This window comes from Chiloscyllium plagiosum, chromosome 19 (assembly GCF_004010195.1).
Source record: "Chiloscyllium plagiosum isolate BGI_BamShark_2017 chromosome 19, ASM401019v2, whole genome shotgun sequence".
NCBI classification, from domain to species: domain Eukaryota; kingdom Metazoa; phylum Chordata; class Chondrichthyes; order Orectolobiformes; family Hemiscylliidae; genus Chiloscyllium; species Chiloscyllium plagiosum.
The window spans coordinates 31,683,532-31,701,889 of record NC_057728.1 but is presented as its reverse complement, the minus strand read 5'-3'; the positions used below and the strand labels follow the sequence as shown (position 1 = coordinate 31,701,889).

General features: G+C 38.7%; 2 protein-coding genes across 5 annotated transcripts in view; one reads left to right on the top strand and one right to left on the bottom strand.

Annotated features, from left to right (window-relative positions):
* Nucleotides 1-5,417: 5,417 nt before the first annotated feature.
* Nucleotides 5,418-10,538, bottom strand: dnajb9a (DnaJ heat shock protein family (Hsp40) member B9a). Its single transcript, XM_043709509.1, has 3 exons — nt 10,457-10,538; nt 8,063-8,291; nt 5,418-7,287 (listed from the first exon to the last, which is right to left on the bottom strand). Exons 2-3 carry the CDS (start codon nt 8,277-8,279, stop codon nt 6,848-6,850), a joined length of 657 nt encoding a protein of 218 aa, XP_043565444.1. The 5' UTR covers nt 8,280-8,291; nt 10,457-10,538; the 3' UTR covers nt 5,418-6,847.
* A 105-nt stretch (nt 10,539-10,643) lies between these two features.
* Nucleotides 10,644-18,358, top strand: part of LOC122559660 (THAP domain-containing protein 5-like) — a 27,761-nt gene continuing 20,046 nt past the window's right edge. For 3 of the 4 annotated variants that reach the window (XR_006314493.1, XR_006314494.1, XM_043709507.1), the window contains exons 1-3: nt 10,644-10,759; nt 17,173-17,365; nt 17,462-17,968. Coding sequence is in view for 2 of the 4 variants with exons in the window: in XM_043709507.1 (XP_043565442.1) it covers nt 10,677-10,759; nt 17,173-17,365; nt 17,462-17,968 (783 nt within the window). In the remaining 2 variants the exon portion in view is untranslated. Of the gene's footprint in view, nt 10,760-17,172; nt 17,366-17,461; nt 18,101-18,358 lie in introns of those variants that run through there. The other variant, XM_043709508.1, reaches the window with a different exon arrangement.

The window sequence follows — 18,358 nt, the reverse complement described above, 5'->3', positions numbered from 1 at the left end:
CTCACTAATAGGGGCTGACAATTAGGGGGTCTATAATACAATCCCAACAAGGTGATCATCCCTTTCTTATTTCTCAGGTCAACCCAAATAACTTCCTTGGATGTATTTCTGGGAACATCCTTCCTCAGTATAGCTGTAATGCTATCCCTTATCACTCCCCCTCCTCTCGACTCCCTTTCTGTCCTTCTTGTAGCATTTGTATCATGGAACATTAAGCTGCCAGTCCTGTCCATCCCTGAGCCATGTTCCCGTAATTGCTTTATATCCCAGTCCCATGTTCCTAACCATGCCCTGAGTTCATGTACCTTCCCTGTTAGGCCTCTTGCATTGAAATGAATGCAGTTTAATTTCTCAGTCCTACCTTATTCTCTGCTTTGTCCCTGCCTGCCCTGTTTGGCTCGCTTCTTTTCTCAATTGTACCAGTCTCAGATTGATCTCTTCCCTCACTATTTCTCTGGGTCCCACCCCCACACCCCTCCCCCTTACTAGTTTAAATCCTCCTGAGCAGCTCTAGTAAATCTCCCTGCCAGTATATTAGTGCCCTTCCAATTCAGGTGCAATCCATCCTTCTTGTACAGGTCACTTCTCCCCCAGAAAAGATTTCAATGATGCACAAATGTGAATCGTTCTCTCATACAGCAGCTCCTCAGCTATGTATTCATCGGCTCTATCCTCCTATTCCAACCCTCACTAGTTCGCAACACCGGGAATAATCCAGATATTACTACTCTCGAGGATCACCTTTTTAAATTCCTGTCCCTTCAGAATCTCATCCTTTTCCCTTCCTATGTCATTGGTTCCAATGTGCATAAAGTCCTCCTGCTGGTCCCTCTCCCCCTTGAGAACATTCTGCACCCTCTCCGAGACATCCTTGATCCTGGCACCAGGGAAGCAACACACCAGTCTGATTTTTTTTGCTGCTAGCCATGGAAATTTCTGTCTGTGCCTCAGACTAGAGAATGTCCTAACATAATCGATCGCTTGGGATTCGACATACCCCTCATTACATTAGAGCCAGTCTCGATACCAGCAACTTGGCTGTTCGTGCTACACTCCCCTAAGAATCCATCACCTTCATATTTTCCGAAACAGCATACTTGTTTGAAATGAAGTTTGCAGATGACGCGAAGATTGAATCATGGTGTAAAATCCCTAGTCGAGAAAGAAGCCATTCAGTCCATCAAGTCTGCATTGACGCTCCAAAGGCCATCTCACCAGACACAATCTGCCACTCTATCCCCATAAGCCTACATATCATGGTTAATCCACCTAGCCTGCATATCTCTGGACGCTACAGGGCATTTATCACAGCCAATCCAAGCCTGCACCTGTGGAGGAAACTTAAGCACCTGTCAGAAATCCACACTGACAGTCACCAAGATTGGAATCAAACCATGCACCATGAGTCAGCATAGAACATAGAAGAATACAGCGCAGTACAGGCCCTTTGGCCCTCGATGTTGCACCGATCCAAGCCCACGAAACCTATACTAACCCACTATCCTCCATATACCTATCCAATGCCCGCTTAAATGCCCATAAAGAGGGAGAGTCCACCACTGCTACTGGCAGGGCATTCCATGAACTTACGACTCGCTGAGTGAAGAACCTACCCCTAACTTCAGTCCTATATCTACCCCCCCTTAATTTAAAGCTATGCCCCCTTGTAATACCCGACTCCATACGTGGGAAAAGGTTCACACTGTCAACCCTATCTAACCCCCTAATCATCTTGTACACCTCAATCAAGTCACCCCTAAACCTTCTTTTCTCTAATGAAAACAGCCCCAAGTGTCTCAGTCTTTCATCATACGATCTTCCTTCCATACCAGGCAACATCCAGGTAAACCTCCTCTGCACCCGTTCCAGTGCCTCCACATCCTTCCTATAGTATGGCGACCAAAACTGCACACAATATTCCAGATGCGGCCGCACCAGAGTCTTATACAACTGCAACATGACCCCAGGACTCCGGAACTCAATCCCTCTACCAATAAAAGCCAGTACGCCATATGCCTTCAATACCGCACTATTTACCTGGGTGGCAACTTTCAGAGATCTGTGTACATGGACACCAAGATCCCTCTGCTCATCCACACTACCAAGTATCCGACCATTAGCCCAGTACCCCATCTTTTTGTTATTCTTCCCAAAGTGAATCACCTCACACTTAGCTACATTGAATTCCATTTGCCACCTTTCTGCCCAGCTCTGCAGCTTCTCTATATCCTGCTGTAACCTGCCACATCCTTCCTCACTGTCAACAACTCCTCCGACTTTCGTATCATCCGCATGTGCCAATCCAATCAACCAGCTAATGAGGATGAAGTGATTAGGTTACAGGAGGAGATAAATGAATTGATCAGATTGACAAATCAGTGGCAGATGAAATGTAACCCTGCAAAATGTTAGGTGATGCACTTATGATGATGGAACAAGGCAGAGAAGTACAGAGTGAATGGCAAGCTCAGAGGAACAGAGAGATCTTGGGGTTGAAACCTATGGAATACTGAGAGGCTTGGATAGAGTGGACACAGTAGGAAATACGAGGACCTGAGGGTATAGTCTCAGAGTGAAGGGATGACCCTTTAGAACAGAGATGATGAGTAATTGTTTCAGTCAGAGGGTGGTTAATCTATGCAACTCCTGGCCATACAGAGCTGTGGTGACCAAGTCACTACATGTATTTACGACACAGATTGATATGTTCCCCATTGGTAAGAGGAGCAAGGGTTATGGGGAGAAAGCAGGAGAATAGGTTGAGAAACATACCAACCATGATCAAATCACAGACCAGACTGAGTCAAATGGCCGAATTCTGCTCCTACATCTTAGTGTCTTGGGTTGCTTGACCACAGATCTTTGAAGGTAGCATGATAGGTTAATAGGATAGTAAACAAAGCATATAGAGTGCTTGTATTTATCAGTGATGGCATAGATTATAGGAGCAGGAAGGTCATGTTGGGCTGTACAGAACTTCGGCTAGGCAACAGCTGTAGTGCTGTGTACAGTTCTGCTCAACATACCGTAGGGCGGATGTGATTGCACTGGAGGGGGTGCAAAGGAGATTCACCAGGACGTTGCCTGGGATGGAACATTTCAGATATGAAGAGAGGCTGTATATTCTCTGTCTTTGGAACAGAGAAGGTTGAGGGAGGAACCTAATAGAGATATAAAAGACTGAGGGGCATGGACATATAGTGAATAGAAAGCATTTGTTCCCCTTAGCTCAAGGGTCAGTATCAAAGGGACACAATTTCAAAAAGGCAGGAGGTTGAGATCAGCTTTGAGGAAAAGCTTTTCATCCAGAAGGTGGTGGGAGTCTGGAATGCATTGCCTGGGAGGTAGTTGTGGTGGAAAAATCTCAACTTTCAAAAATTACTTGAGTGAGCACTGGGAAGTGTCATAAGATTTAAGGCAATGGGCCTAGTATGTGAAAGTGGGTCAAATGTAGGTAGTAGTATATATCGTGCAGTACAAACTTCATAGGTTTGAAGGGCCTCTTCTGTACTGTATGATTCTAACAACAGTTTTCCGTAAGCTTATAAACAAACAGTGGGTAGACCAAATGGAAGATGTACATATCAAGGCAGAACATCGCTAGCCAAATGACTAAATTAATATTTACATCCATTTTTACCACAGATCTGTCAGTCATATTGAAAGAAAAGGTAGTTGAGATATTGAATGATCTAAAGATCAATAGAGAATACTAGAGAAACAAGTCACAATTTAAAGTTGATATGTCATCAGGATGACATAGCTTGCAATGAAAGAAACTCAGAGGTAAGGAACTTGCAAAACTATTAACCAATAATCTTCCAACCCTCTTTCGATACAGAGGCCATACCAGAGGACTGGGAAATTGCAAATATTACATTCTTGTTCAAGAAATAGTGCAAGGATAAACTCAGCAACTACAAATTAATCACTGATTGCAACTGTGGGAAGGCTTTTAGAAATAATAATGCAGGATAAAACGAATTTACATTGACTTGTGAAATCAAAAAAGATTTGCCTTTAATAAATCTGCTTAACTAGATTGATCTTTTATTAAAAGAAACAAGTAAACAGGATTGAAAAGGATAATGCAGTTGATGTAGTGTACACAAACTTCAAAAGAAAAGGGTCTGATAAAGAAGAACATGGGATAAAAGGAGCATAGATAAAAAGTTGGCTGAATGTCAAGTGAATGATTAGTTGTTTAGCTAGATCAGGTGGTGATTACACAGTGGGGTTTTTCAAGGGTCAGTATGAGTTCCACTACTGATTTTATAATAACCAAAGTTGTGTACAAAATTTACAATAGGTACAATACTTCCAAGTTTTGTAAACTGCAAGGATAATGATTATCTACAAGAAGGGAGTCTGGTGAAATTGGTGAATCGGTGACAAATGAAACTTCATGCAAAGAAGTAATACATTTTGGTGGGAAGAACAAAGGACAGACAACAAAAGTAGGTACAAATTTTAAAGCTATCTAAGAATAGATCTGGGATAATGTGGAAAAAAATCACTGTAGATATGCAAAAAGACAAAGTATTGAGTTCATAAGAAACAAAGTTACAAAGCATCTTTATAAGACATTTTTCTTTTGGCCTCCAATTTTAGGCACTCCACTTTGAGGGAGGATATGAAGGCCTTGAACAGAATACAAATGAGATTCAGAAAAACTGTTAGAGAGAAGAATCTAGTTATATAAGCAAATTGGAGATACTGTGTTTGTTCTTTTTCACGACGAGGTTAAGAGATTATATTGATTTCAAATCGTAAGCAATATAGATGGATGGCGTGAAAGCATCATGACAACCGGTCATCAATTTAAGGTTTACAGTGTCAAAAGTAATGACAACAGGTTTTCTTTCCCCCCACCTCCACACAACTATGCACCAAGAGTTGAGGATTTCAAATTTAAATGCCTGAAAATGGAGGATCCAAATTCGATTGTGGCTTTCAAAAGGGAAGTAAATAATGATCTAAAACATAAAACATTGTAAGGGTATAAAGAAAGAAATCTTTGAGGAGAAAGTGAGGTCTGCAGATGCTGGAGATCAGAGCTGAAAATGTGTTGCTGGAAAAGCGCAGCAGGTCAGGCAGCATCCAGGGAACAGGAGAATCGACGTTTCGGGCATTCCTGAAGAAGGGCTTATGCCCGAAACGTCGATTCTCCTGTTCCCTGGATGCTGCCTGACCTGCTGCGCTTTTCCAGCAACACATTTTCAGCTATAAAGAAAGAAACTCAGAACTGTTCTTGCAAAAAGCTGGCACATGTGCAAAACGTTCTTGTCCTTTACCTATTCAATGATCTATAACCGAATAGTGTAGAGGTAGCTATTAAAATAGCCAAGTCCCCTCTTCACATTTAAATTAATTCAAAAGAATAACTGACTAAGGGAAAAGTGTTCATTTGAAACAAATGAGGTTTTAGCAACTGAATTTATTTAACAAATGCTTTTTGGAAAAGTGCAAGACATTCTGGACACAGGTTTCACAAATTTTAATAAACTAACGGAGTCTACACATCCGCAATGCAAAAACAAGTCTGTATAATAATATTGCACACATGACAGTACGCAGTGCTTTACCTGCAATTTGAAGACAATGAAATGAGGTAATTAGATCTTACAAACTCTACAATAATCAAAAGATAGTAGAGACACATACGGCAAGATAAACAAGTGATCAGAATATAACGGAAAACGAATCGTGTGGAATATTGAAAGATACAAGTTTGTGGAATACCTAGGGTATAGGTAAGTGGAGAATAATTAATCATTATCATTTAGAAAGCATTTAACTCTGTTAGCCTTTCAATGTTAGCTGCTGAGTGTTACAGAAGTCCAAAAAGAACAAAGGTCTGGTGCTTCTCATTTATCATATTTCAAATGTATTTAAAAAAAAACTTAAATTCTTTTGTAATTATAAGAGATAGTACTTTGAATTTAGTTCGAACTAAATTTAAAAAAGCAAACTTATTTAGCACCAAATAGAATTATGCACACTGCATTTTGATAAATTTTGCAGGAATTAAGCTCTTAAATGTTTACCTTCAACTATATATCTCAATATCTACACTGAAGTTAAAAAACTTTAATTAAGTTTCGAGAATCTCCATACCAACACAAAATATACAATGTTACAATTCAGGTTCAAATTTAGAGCCAATCCTCAAACTGCTTTTCACAACCTTCTTTTAAACCAAAGTTCAAAATATCAGAATAACACAAGCTAAAATCTTATTCAACCATAAAGACAGCTAAACAGAGAAACCAAAGCAATAAATAAGGCATGGGTTTATTACTGAGACTGTTAAAACGGAATTATAAAGGATTGTAGGATGCCGTGTAGAAATTGTATTAAGGAAATTGATATATAATCAAGTAAGATTAGCTGAGTACAGCACTCTGCCTTCACTAGCCATGACAAGATGCAAGATCTGTCTTCAAATAAAATTAAACAATTTTGAACATTAGGACTAAACAATTGCATAAATTGCGTAAAGCATAACATGTTACAGAATAACCTGTTTCACCATTTTTCCATTCAAACCTGTTGCTTTACCTCCTGTGCTAGCTCATAGATCATTACTATTGTTTTGTATTTATTAAATATATGCTTGAAATTACTAAGCTAGAAAATGGTGACTGTAAAGGCTAAATACAGTTTCTAGCTGAAATTAGCCCATTGCACCCAAGAAGTCTGGAAGGTTTACAAAGACTGACAGGAAAGCATTATTTTTTTGTGCAACTCAACTCATTTTGCCTTTCTTGACACTTCTGCCTGGGAACAGGCCATGACAAAGATGCCAAGTAAACCATGCTGACATATTCGTATACAATTAGCAAGTTTATGGCACTGAACAGTCTGTGTACGTGGTCACCATGTTTCCTCTGCGCTGTGTAACAGTCTTGCAGTGCTGCTTGCCGGAGTTTTGGAACTTCTCAGTTCTCACTGTGTGTTTGTGAGTGCTGCCAAAACTGCTGAATGAGAACATCTTTTCCATGTCTTCAAATACATCATCGAACAATCCACCTCCAAAAGGAAATTGTCTATCTCCAAAGGCAAATTTGTGTGCATTGTGTCCCTCCTGGTGTGCCCTAAAGTGACTATCAAAATGTTTTTTGTGATGTGTTCTGTGGCCCAAGTCAAAGTCAAAATCTTTAAGGAAGTCATCAAAGTTGAAATTGAAAGAATGGGCACGATGGCCACCATTGCCTGCATTAAAAAACTGATGACCCATGTGATCATATTCTTTCCTCTTCTTCTCATCCGAAAGGACTTCATATGCTGCAAAACAAAATGCTAATCTCATCGAAAGCAGACAAGTTGCAATAATAAACAGCAATGTACCAAAGAAAGCAATCTTAAAAAGCTGACCAAATTATTACAGAAAGACGTAGATTTGAAGCGAGGTGTTAAAAGGGAAGAGAGCAAAACAAAAATCACTAAGCAACAGAATTTCATAGCATGACATTAAGCTGCCAAAGGGACAGCCAAGAACAGTGAGGTGAAGTGACTAGAAGAAATAACACAGACGTGTCAGGGAGGTGAAGGTTAGCTGATAGAGGTGAGAAATAACATGTGAAAAAGGCTACTAAAGGATTCAAACTCAGATACAAGGACGATCATTTTTAAATGGATGCATCGTGGGACTAGTAGTTAACATATCAATAAATACAAGAAGTGAAAAGCATACGGGTCCTAGAATGGGACAAATACAGCAGGATATTAACTATAGCTTACAATGGTAGAACAGGTTAGGATCTCTAAAGGTTTCATACTTGGAGATGAGGCAGATAAGGTGGTATAGTTACAATGGTGCATATAAGCTTTCTTTCCTGTCAAAGTCAGATGCTTAATTCACTATTAAGTAAGATGCCAAAATCATGAAAAGGCTGGTGCACCTTGAGATGGTGGCTGAAAAAGGAGAACAGTCTAATTGGCAAAGATAACAATTTTAGTAAGAGCTAAAGAAAATAGCTGTCGTCTTTCTAATGACCTGAAACTACAGAAACATAGACAGATAAATTAAAATAATCACAAAGACGTCTAACACACTTACCTTCAGCAATTTCTCTGAACTTCGTCTCTGCATCCGGACTTTTATTTTTATCTGGATGGTATTTCATTGCAAGCTTGTGAAAAGCTTTCTTAATCTGACGGTCAGATGAATTTTTTGGCACCCCCAAAATTTCATAATAATCCTTCTTTGCCAGTATGAATTCAGATATCATTAGAAAACAGACAGCAAAGGCAAAAACAGAGTGCGCTGCTGCCATTGTCAATACTTCCTAGAAAATATAAAGACGTACATTAATATTAGTGTAAATATATGTATTTCAATGTTACAAACTTCACTACAGCAAAGATCCCCTTCAGTAAGGCTTGAAATTTCCAAAAATCTCATTCAGATTGGCATGGAAGGCAATATAAATGTTCATTTTCTTGGGAGACTCATTTGCATTTGGAAAATTAAACAAAGCATGAAGCAAGGTAACAGTGGGAGGGGAAGTACACAGCACCATCTGTCCACGTAGTACAGGTTTTGCCAGTAAAAAAAATGATAATCGCTATCAAACTCTCAAAACTGCAAAAATCAGGTGGCCTTGCCCCTACATTTTTAAGCCTAAGTTTATGTCAACCCAGCATTTGTCGATATGCATAGAGAAATCAGAGTTAACATTTCAGGTCCAGTGACCATTCTTCAGAAGATGATACCAGACCTGCTGAGTTTCCCCAGCAATTTATGTTTTTATTTTAATTCACAGTTCTTCTGGTTTATTACATAGTACACTTGTGCAAGGGACAGATGAAGCTGTGTAAATAATTACTTGAGGGATTTGACAGAATGCACATTGGAAGTTCTCAAATCAATCAAGGAAATTCACAAGCATTAATATTTCAGCTGTTATCAGTTACTTGCAAGTTCCCTTCTAAAGATGTCACGCACACCACCAATTTTCAAGAAATTCCAAAATGTCATAGGAATACAATACACACACTTACATTTCCTTGTACACATTAATTTGTGTTAGAAAGTCTGAATGATCTTGACTCCAAGATTAACTATGTTGAATTCAGTACTACTTTACAGTAAGCCACATTCATCATTAACCTGCAGAATTGCAAAAATCACTAGCCCAATGACAGAAAAAAAATTAGTGCCAAGTGAATCATCCCTGAAAGAATGTGTGCTTTACCACTTGTCCCAGAAGACTTTTTTTATTTCAATTTGTAGCAACCTCTGGTACAACAGTATTTTTTGCTGGGGTTGGTGCTTATTAGTATAATTCAAATGAAACACTTCTCAGCGAGAGAGAGACATACACAGTTCTACTGAATAACAATGGGGTGTCTCTCCTCAATGGAGGGGAAAGCATAGTTATCATTGATTTTTCTGCTTTGCATTTTCCAACTGACTTCAAGAATACTGATAAGGTGACGTTATTGCCTAACCTACTTATTCCAAAAAGGCTCTCTGCAAGGCCTGACGATTCTTTTACATCATTGGACAGTAAAAAGCTCCCAGACGGAATACAATTTAAAAAGAGACTGTTCATTTGTCCCGGTAATCTGTCAGTTACACATCTACCTCTCAAAACATTCAAGACGTTCAAACCTCTCAAGACGTTCACTTACATCCTGAATAATCACTAGCAACTCAATCTAATTGTTTTCAGTAGTCTGCGTTAGTTTAAAAACAAGAACGGAGACTTTGATAACATTTTGCCAATACAAAGGGCACAACTTAAAACAAATACATCTTTCGTGTCGTGCTAAAAATCTCAACCTGTTTTGCAACTGATCATTGCTTGTAACAAACTCGATTGTCAAAACAAAGGCCGTCGAATACAATATGACATCCATAAAGTGCAAAAAAAAATCACATTTCAACCAGAGAACCAAAGGTCAGTCAGTGGGCGCTCCACACGTTTGGTTGGGTGAAGGTGGATCCGTTTCTTTGCCAAATTTCACACTATACTTCTGCAAACAAATTCCAACCATTCCCATTACCTTCAGAAAGTAAGATTTTAACCAAAATTAGGAGACAGAAAGTGCTTTTATAGTTAACGATTTTCCTCACTTTTACGTCGTGGTGTCGTGAAAATGAGTGGCACAGGAAGCTGCAATTTTCAGCAACACAACTTGATGATGCCACGAACCCGCTTTATTGCTCAGTTGATGCGACGGCTTTGAAACACTCAACCTGACTACAAGCCTGACGCCGGCCGTGCAAATTTGCCACCAACCTTTATCCCTCCACCACCTTTCTTATAGCAGTCTTACGCTGAGGAGGGAGAGCACACGAAAGTAAACACTTGTACGATTCACAAATAAGAAAGCAGTAAAATTTAGTTAAATAAAAACCTGAAGGGAAGTACAAAGAAAGCGAAACCGATATGATTAATTTAAGGAACAATCTGAGAGGCCTAGTCTATTTGTTAGAAGCACTCACCGGGAGCAGCTCTGCCCACTCCGCACAGGACTGCAGGAACCACCCTGCACTGTTACATCGCGTTCTAGAACCCCTTCCACCACGAATCACTCGCTCATTGGCTATCTGCACCCTGCGTCACTAATCTAGCTCGATACCGTGTTCTTTGTGATTTCACTTCCGCATTCAGGGCTCCTGCGCGTTCCGGTCTTTGCCACAGCCTTGGTTGTGTCACAACGAAATGCCTAGGTATTGCGCGGTTGCTTGCTGCTCTAATCGAAGTGGCCAGTTGTCATCTGATAATCAGAAGTTGGGCTTCTACCCGTAAGTAGAAACAGGCTGAAACATCACCGCCCATGATGCCACTGAAAATCGAGAATCCTGAGGTCCAACGTACATACAATACCAAGTTTCAGAAGAATATAATTAGGAAATACTAATTAGGATACAACAACTTTGCTTTATTAAAGTCTAGATGGAAAGATAGCTAACACTTTTCGAGTTTTGCATGCACTGAAAAGGTAGAAATTACAGGGTAAGTCTCAATTCCAGATGTGCAGTCAATCCAAACTAATCTATGCACTAGCAGATAATCAGTGGCATTGCTGACAAGCCAGTCAGAGTCATTGCCCCATGCTTTATAATGAATAATATGTAATTCAGGTTATTGATATGTCATTTTTTAATTATTGAGTATTGGTGGGATTTGGGAGCTGGAGATCTACATGTACATATTTATATGAGGAGGAATGGGCATTCAGGGCAGGGAAGTTAGTCAAATAGCAAAATATAAAAGAACAAGTGTTGGAGGTAGGAAGAGCAAAAAAGATTGTAGAACACAGTGAATTACAAGCACAAAAGAAGTGAGGTTGCAGGTGTAGGGAACAGCAAGAGAGCAGACAAAGGAGGAAGCAGAAAAAAGTATTTCATGTGGGAACAGAACTCAAGCTCCATTCCAGCTAATGCTCCCAATATATAACTGTAACTTGTACTGATTCTTCATGTCAAAGATGTGATATATCTCAAGGCACATGAATAAAATTTCACACCAAGCCATATGTCAGATAGATAACACAAAGTCTAATCAAAGAGATAGGTTGTAACATATATCTTGAAGGACGATAGAAAGGTTTATAGAGGACTTCCAGAGTTTAAGGCCATGGCAGCTGAAGACATAGCCACAAAAATTAGGAACGCTGAAGAGGGCGGAATTGGAGAAAGACAAACATCTAAGGAGGTTAGAACTTGTTCGAGGAAAAGTATGAGTGAAGTCATGGAGGCTTTTGAAAAAGAGGTATTAGACATTTAAAATCAAGATGTGGAGGTGCCGGTGTTGGACTGGGGTGCACAAAGTTAAAAATCACACAACACCAGGATATAGTCCAACAGCTTTGTTGAGAGTACAAGAGCGCTGCTGCTTCATTAGGTGGCGAGTGGAGCAGGATCATAGGACACAGAATTTATAGTAAAAGATCAAAGTGTCATACAACTGATGCGATATATTGAACAAAGCTAGATTGCTGTCAACTTTTATAAAATCTTTTAAGTTATCTTGGGACTGATTTGAAAGAAGTTCTGGGATTTACATATTAATGAAAGCTTGCATTCCCATTTTAAGTGATTAAAGACTTGACAACAATCTAGGTTTGTTCAATACATTGCATCAGTTGTGTGACACTTTGCTCTTTTACTATAAATTTTGTGTCCTGTGAACCTGCCCCACTAATTACCTGACAAAGAAGCAGTGCTCCAAAAGCTTGTACTTCTAAATAAGCCTGTTGTTTTAAAATCAAGGCAATGCTTCAACAGGTATCAATGTAGATCGAGTAATAAAGGGTTGATGGGTGCATGGGATTTAATAAGAATCAGAGCACAGACAGGAAAATTTTGGATCATGTCAAGTTTAAGCTGGATAGAATACAGGAGGCTGCCCAAATTTGCATTGCTTTAGTAGATTCTAGAAGTAACAATAGCACAGATAAAGATTTCAACACCTGAGGCATGAGCAAAATTATACAACATGTACAGTTATGCATGTCAGGAATGGGAAAAAAGTGGTAGAATAGTCATGAAAGAAACATGGGAAACACATGACCTAGTTGATTGCCTGACTGGCACTCAAGATCCAGTGGGATGAGAAACTGTAGGAATTGTCATGGAAGAGATCACATAGCCAACAATAATTGCAAAAAAGACAGCTCAAAGATTCACTGCTAATGGAGCAGTGATGGACAAACATGAGGAAATAATTGTGTCATAATCAGAATAAGGTGTGAAATCCCAAACAAAGTGGCTGTACAAAGAAATAGTAGATTCAGAGGATAGATCATAGAAATCATAGGAATACAAAGAGGTAGTTTTAGAACTATGTTCTGAAGCTGTTTCTGCTGGCTGCAGTGTTAACATAACAAGAAAAGAGCCAACGGTGTAAGATAAGCCTCTGCAAGACGTACTAACGATATCACATTGTGAAAATCCTAATTCACAACCAATGTCACTTAGATCGTCATTCACTTCATAGTCAACTACAACAAATTGAAAAATGAAACTGAAAAATTAGGTTCATTTTTTGTGCATGTTCTGTGTGCTCTTAGCACTCCACTATGGCCTCCACAGCATTATGACAGATACTGTATTGGTGTAAAAATTAGCTATAATTATGCAGGTCAGAGAAATAATGATGTCAAACACCATGCAACAATTTGAAGATTATTGCCCCAGTCAACTTCATGCAACTCAACATTTGACCAGCAACAGGAAGAATGTCCTCTCTGAAATTTGCCACATGCTGCGTTCACAACTGTAATGTCAGAGCAGGATAAAGAATACATTGTCAGTGGCAGTGAAGGTGACCTTTGTGAGAAGCTTCAATGCATCTGACTCCTTTTGGGCTAATGGTAAAGAAAAAGCATCTTACAGTTTGCGTAAGAGAAGTCACTGAGACTGTCAACTTAATGATAGCTAAATAAATATATATTTAATTCCCTCTTGCCAAAGATAAGCGACATGATTTGTTAGGATTATAAGCTTCCCCATGATGCAGGGTGTCACTTACTGACAGCACAACACTGTGGACACTGCTTGTCAACTTTGCCCTAAACTAGAACAAAAATGAATTCCACAACCTCAGTGTCCATCAAGCATGTGACCATACATAGGCAATGTAACATTCAGGTCAACATTTTATCATCTGGCAGTACCTATGAGGTCTTTATTCTGTATGAGTTTGCTGTGTAAGCTGCATTGAGCCAACATCTAAAACCAAAAGGTGACTGCTAGATGATAAGAGCTATCCATGAGCCATTGACTCCTCTGCACAACCGATTCATACAGTGAAACCCATTCTGCCATATGAAATCTGATAGAGCAGCACAACAGAATGATGGAATATTAATTCTGTTACTTATAAGGACTCTACTCCCAGATGTTACAATTTCTCTCTCCTAAATAAGTACCCAAACAATTATTGTTGTTCTTTGGTGATCATTTACAGAAGTTCTTCTTATGTGCCTGCTTTTCCTCAAAGATTCCTCATTACCTGTGTGTGGTCCGTGATTCTTGTTAAATGTCTCAGAAACCACTATTATCTTGTTTATATTTCAACTTTCACATCCATATAGAAATGTTGAGAAGATGTAGCATCTTGGTCATCTCATTTTTCTATGGAGGTGTTCATATTCTAAAAGGCCTCACGTTTAAATGTTTGATTTGCAAATGTTACATGTTTTCTGATGTCTTTATCTCTTTTTCCATCAAAATTATTCAGCACCCAGATAAAAAAATTCAACTTGTTTTGTTTATTTTGATTTCACTAATATTTTGCATCTGGATATACTCCTTTTTTTGTAGTTTAATGATAATCCATATCTGTTATTATGACAGTTTTATCTAGAAGTCTATAGACTTTACTTCATATCTGCTACAATTATTGTGTAATCTGTCTATCTCAGATTATTTATATTCTTTCCAACTATTGAAATTCCTAACAATACCCTGGGTCAAAATCTTGGAATTCCCTCCTTGATGGCATTGTTGGTTTACGTACACCAAAAGGACTGTAGTATTTAAGAAGACAGCTCACCACTGATCTTACAACGGCGATTAATGATTGGCGATAAATGCTGGCCCAGCCAGAGACTTTCCATAAATGAATTTTAAAAAACTCCTATACATGCTCTGTCGTCATTTCATAAGACTTTAAGAACTAGGAGCAGAAGTAGGCAATTCAGCCCCTTGAGCCTTCATACAATCATGGCTGATCTCATCTTGGCCTCAACTCCACTTTGTTGCCCACTCTCCATCACCCTTCAACCCATTACTGATTAAAAATCTGGTGTGTTCTCCTTAAATTTACTCAATGTCCCAGTCACACTCTAGAGTCCATAAATCTATGACCCTTAGAGAAGTAATTTTTCCTCATCTGTTTTAAATCAACTACCCGTTATTCTAAAAGTATGATCTCTTATTCTAGATTGCTCACATGAAGAAACATCCTTTCTATGTCCACTTTGTAAATCCCCTTTAGCCTCTTATATCCCTCAATTAGATCTCTTCTCATTCTTCTAAACTCCACAAAATATAGGCCTGAACTGCACAATCTCTCTTAATAAGACAAACCCCTTACCTCTGGATTCAATTTCATGAATCTCCTCTGAATTGCCTTCAATGCAAATACATCTCTTCTCAAGTAATGGGATTGATATTGTTCACAATTTCAATGTAAAGACTGGGAAATTCTGGAAACAGAAAACAACCTTGTCCAAATTTTAGTTATCAATTCTCTGCATTTATTATTTATTCTGACTGTTGCTGTTTGGTCACTGTACAGTATTGAAGCAGACCTTAATCTTCAATGTCAAAAAAACATATATTCTAATAGAAAATGGGTGCAAAGAATTAGGATTTTATTGCCAGGATTCATTGTAATTAAAACTAAAACTGCACATTTTGTGATAGAAGCTAATTTTTTTCTTTGACCAAACTCTAATTTTCCGAAGATACTTGTAACTAACAGCACAGGCAGCTATGAAGGTTCACTGCCTGATCAGTCAGTTGTACAGGTTTACTGCTCCTTTCTTCACCTACCATGTGGTATCTGCTCTTTCACTTCATCCCATTTTAAAAGTAACTTTGTTTTGATTTTTTTTACCAAAGTTCCAAAACAACGCAACAGCTTATAAAACAGTAATTGCTGCTTCAAGAATTTGAGGAAATCATCTCCAACACAGGAAAAAAAACCTTTAAAAAAAGGAGCGGCTCCTACAGTTACAATTTAGTCCCATCCTCCTCTTGGATAACAAGAGGAAAAGACATTGTGAAACTTGAAAGGGTTCAGAAAAGATTTACATGGATGTTGCCAAAGTTGGAGAGTTTGAGCCACAGGGAGAGGCTGAATAAGCTGGGGCTATTTTCCCTGGAGTGTCAGAGGCTTATAGAACTTTATAAAATCATGAGGGGCTTGGGTAGGGTGAACAGCCAAAGTCTTTTCCCCAGGGTAGGGAAGGTCAAAATTAGAGGGCATAGATTTCAGGTGAGCAGGGAGAGATTTAAAAGGGATCTAAGGGGCAATTTATTCACACAGAGAGTGGTACGTGTATGGAATGAGCTGCCAGAGGAAGTGGTGGAGGTTGGTACAATCATAACATTTAAAAGACATTTAAACTAGTATATGAATAGGAAGGGTTTAGAGGGATATGGGCCAAATGCAGGCAAATTGCACTCGTTTAATTTAAAGATTTCTGGTCGGCGTGGACAAGTTGGACCGAAGGGTCTGTTTACATGCTGTACATCTCTATGACAATGACGCTATAATATTCCACTTGTACGTCACATCATTTTAATCTCTGTCCCAATTCACAGAAAGTAGTAGCTCAAACTGGAGTAATGTTATACAGATGTTGGCAGCTTTTTTGTAATACACTGGCTTACCAAGCTTTCTTCCCGCTGGAGCAGAAAGAAAAGCAAGTGGTCTTATTCTGACCTTCATGCACATGTACAACCATCACCAGACTATCATTACTTTGAAGATTGAAACTGGACAGTAAATGATATGGAAAATATAATACTAACATTAGATTTCACTGTGATGGTCAACAGGGCATAACATTAGAACAGCACAAGCACAGAGTGGCGTACTGCCTAAGTTGATCCATGTCATATTCAAGCACCAGGGCATACGATAAGTCAATCCACATCGACAGGAATGTAAAAAAGTTCCCATTTGGAAAATAAAGAATCTGCAACTTGCATCACAAAAGTAAAACATTTTATTAGGAAATGTATGCATTTATGATGACAAGTTTTAAGAAGTATTATTTAAGTGGGCTTCATTTTGCATGAGGATATAATCCAATTGATTTATTAAACATTTCCAAAAGCATATTCCTATTATTTAGCCCCTCATATTTTGATTCACAGGAATACGTTACAACCAACAATAATGCTAACATATTTAACTAGTCTTGAACTCATACACATTAAGATAGAATTTGTATTTCAGTTATACTAATTTAGAAAGTTAATCTTTTACAAATATAAATGTATTAATTAAATATTTACCATCCTAATGCTGGATCAGAGTATGGAGGAAAGAGTTTAATGAGCAGGTTTAGGAATATCTAACTAAATATCACTTAATATTAAGATTAACTTCGGTATGAGGAGCAGCTCAATAATAAACTTCATAATAATGTATAAACCTTTAATGTAACAAACATTTTGTTTTCTCTTTAAAAAAGGTTTCCACTGCAAAACAAAGAAAGACTTAACAAATGGATCAAAAACATGAAACATGACAACTGGTTCCCCACAAAGCATCAATGCATATGTAGTGAACATTTTACTGCAGATTCATTTGAATGGCGCTGGGGTATCCGTTATTTGAAACCACAGGCTGTACCAACTGTTTTCCCATTTTCAAGTCATCAGCAGGTAAGATTAACTCTGACTTTGAAGTGGGTTTGGGGACATTATAATGCAATAAATGACCATGTTATCAATTCAAGACCCCAAAACTTTATCTTTCAGAAGAAGAAACTGTGTTCTCGATATATTCGTAGGAAAAATAATTTTCCAAAAGAACAATCAGAAACAAATCCCCAAAACTTTGGACCTGCTGCAACAAATGAAGTAACAACTAAAGAAAGACTAGAATCATCAGTTCCTAATGCAGAGTGTGATGAGCAGTCCCAAAGGAATTCAGAACTTAACACTGCATCTGAGTCACTTGGAAATCCAGAACAATCTTTTGACACCACATTAGCTGAATCCTTCATAACAATAAAAGAGCTCGAAACAAACCAACTGTTCAATGATCAGCAACCCTTTGTCACTGAAAACGTTCTACAAGTTGAGCATTCATATTGTAGACATGGTACTGGCAAGGCCCAGCTCTGGGAAAAGATTTTCAGATTACAGAAAAAGATAAAAAAACTTCAGCAACAAGAACAGAGGACTGCAGCAAAACTTAAAAAAATGGAACAACTCATTGAGCATCTGAGAAAAGAAGATCTTACTTCTGAAGAAAAAATGAAGGTTATGGAAAACTGTTTGACAACATTTGAGTTAACTGTGTTACAATAAATATCATTTGTGATTATAGAGTCATAGAGATGTACAGCATGGAAACAGACCCTTCGGTCCAACTCGTCCATGCCGACCAGATATCCCAACCCAATCTAGTTCCACCTGCCAGCACCCAGCCCATATCCCTCCAAACCCTTCCTATTCATATAGCCATCCAAATGCCTCTTCAATGTTGCAATTGTACCAGCCTCCACCACATCCTCTGGCAGCTCATTCCATACACGTACCACCCTCTGCGTGAAACAGTTGCCCCTTAAGTCTCTTTTATATCTTTCCCCTCTCACCCTAAACCTATGCCCTCTAGTTCTGGACTCCCCAACCCCAGGGAAAAGACTTTGC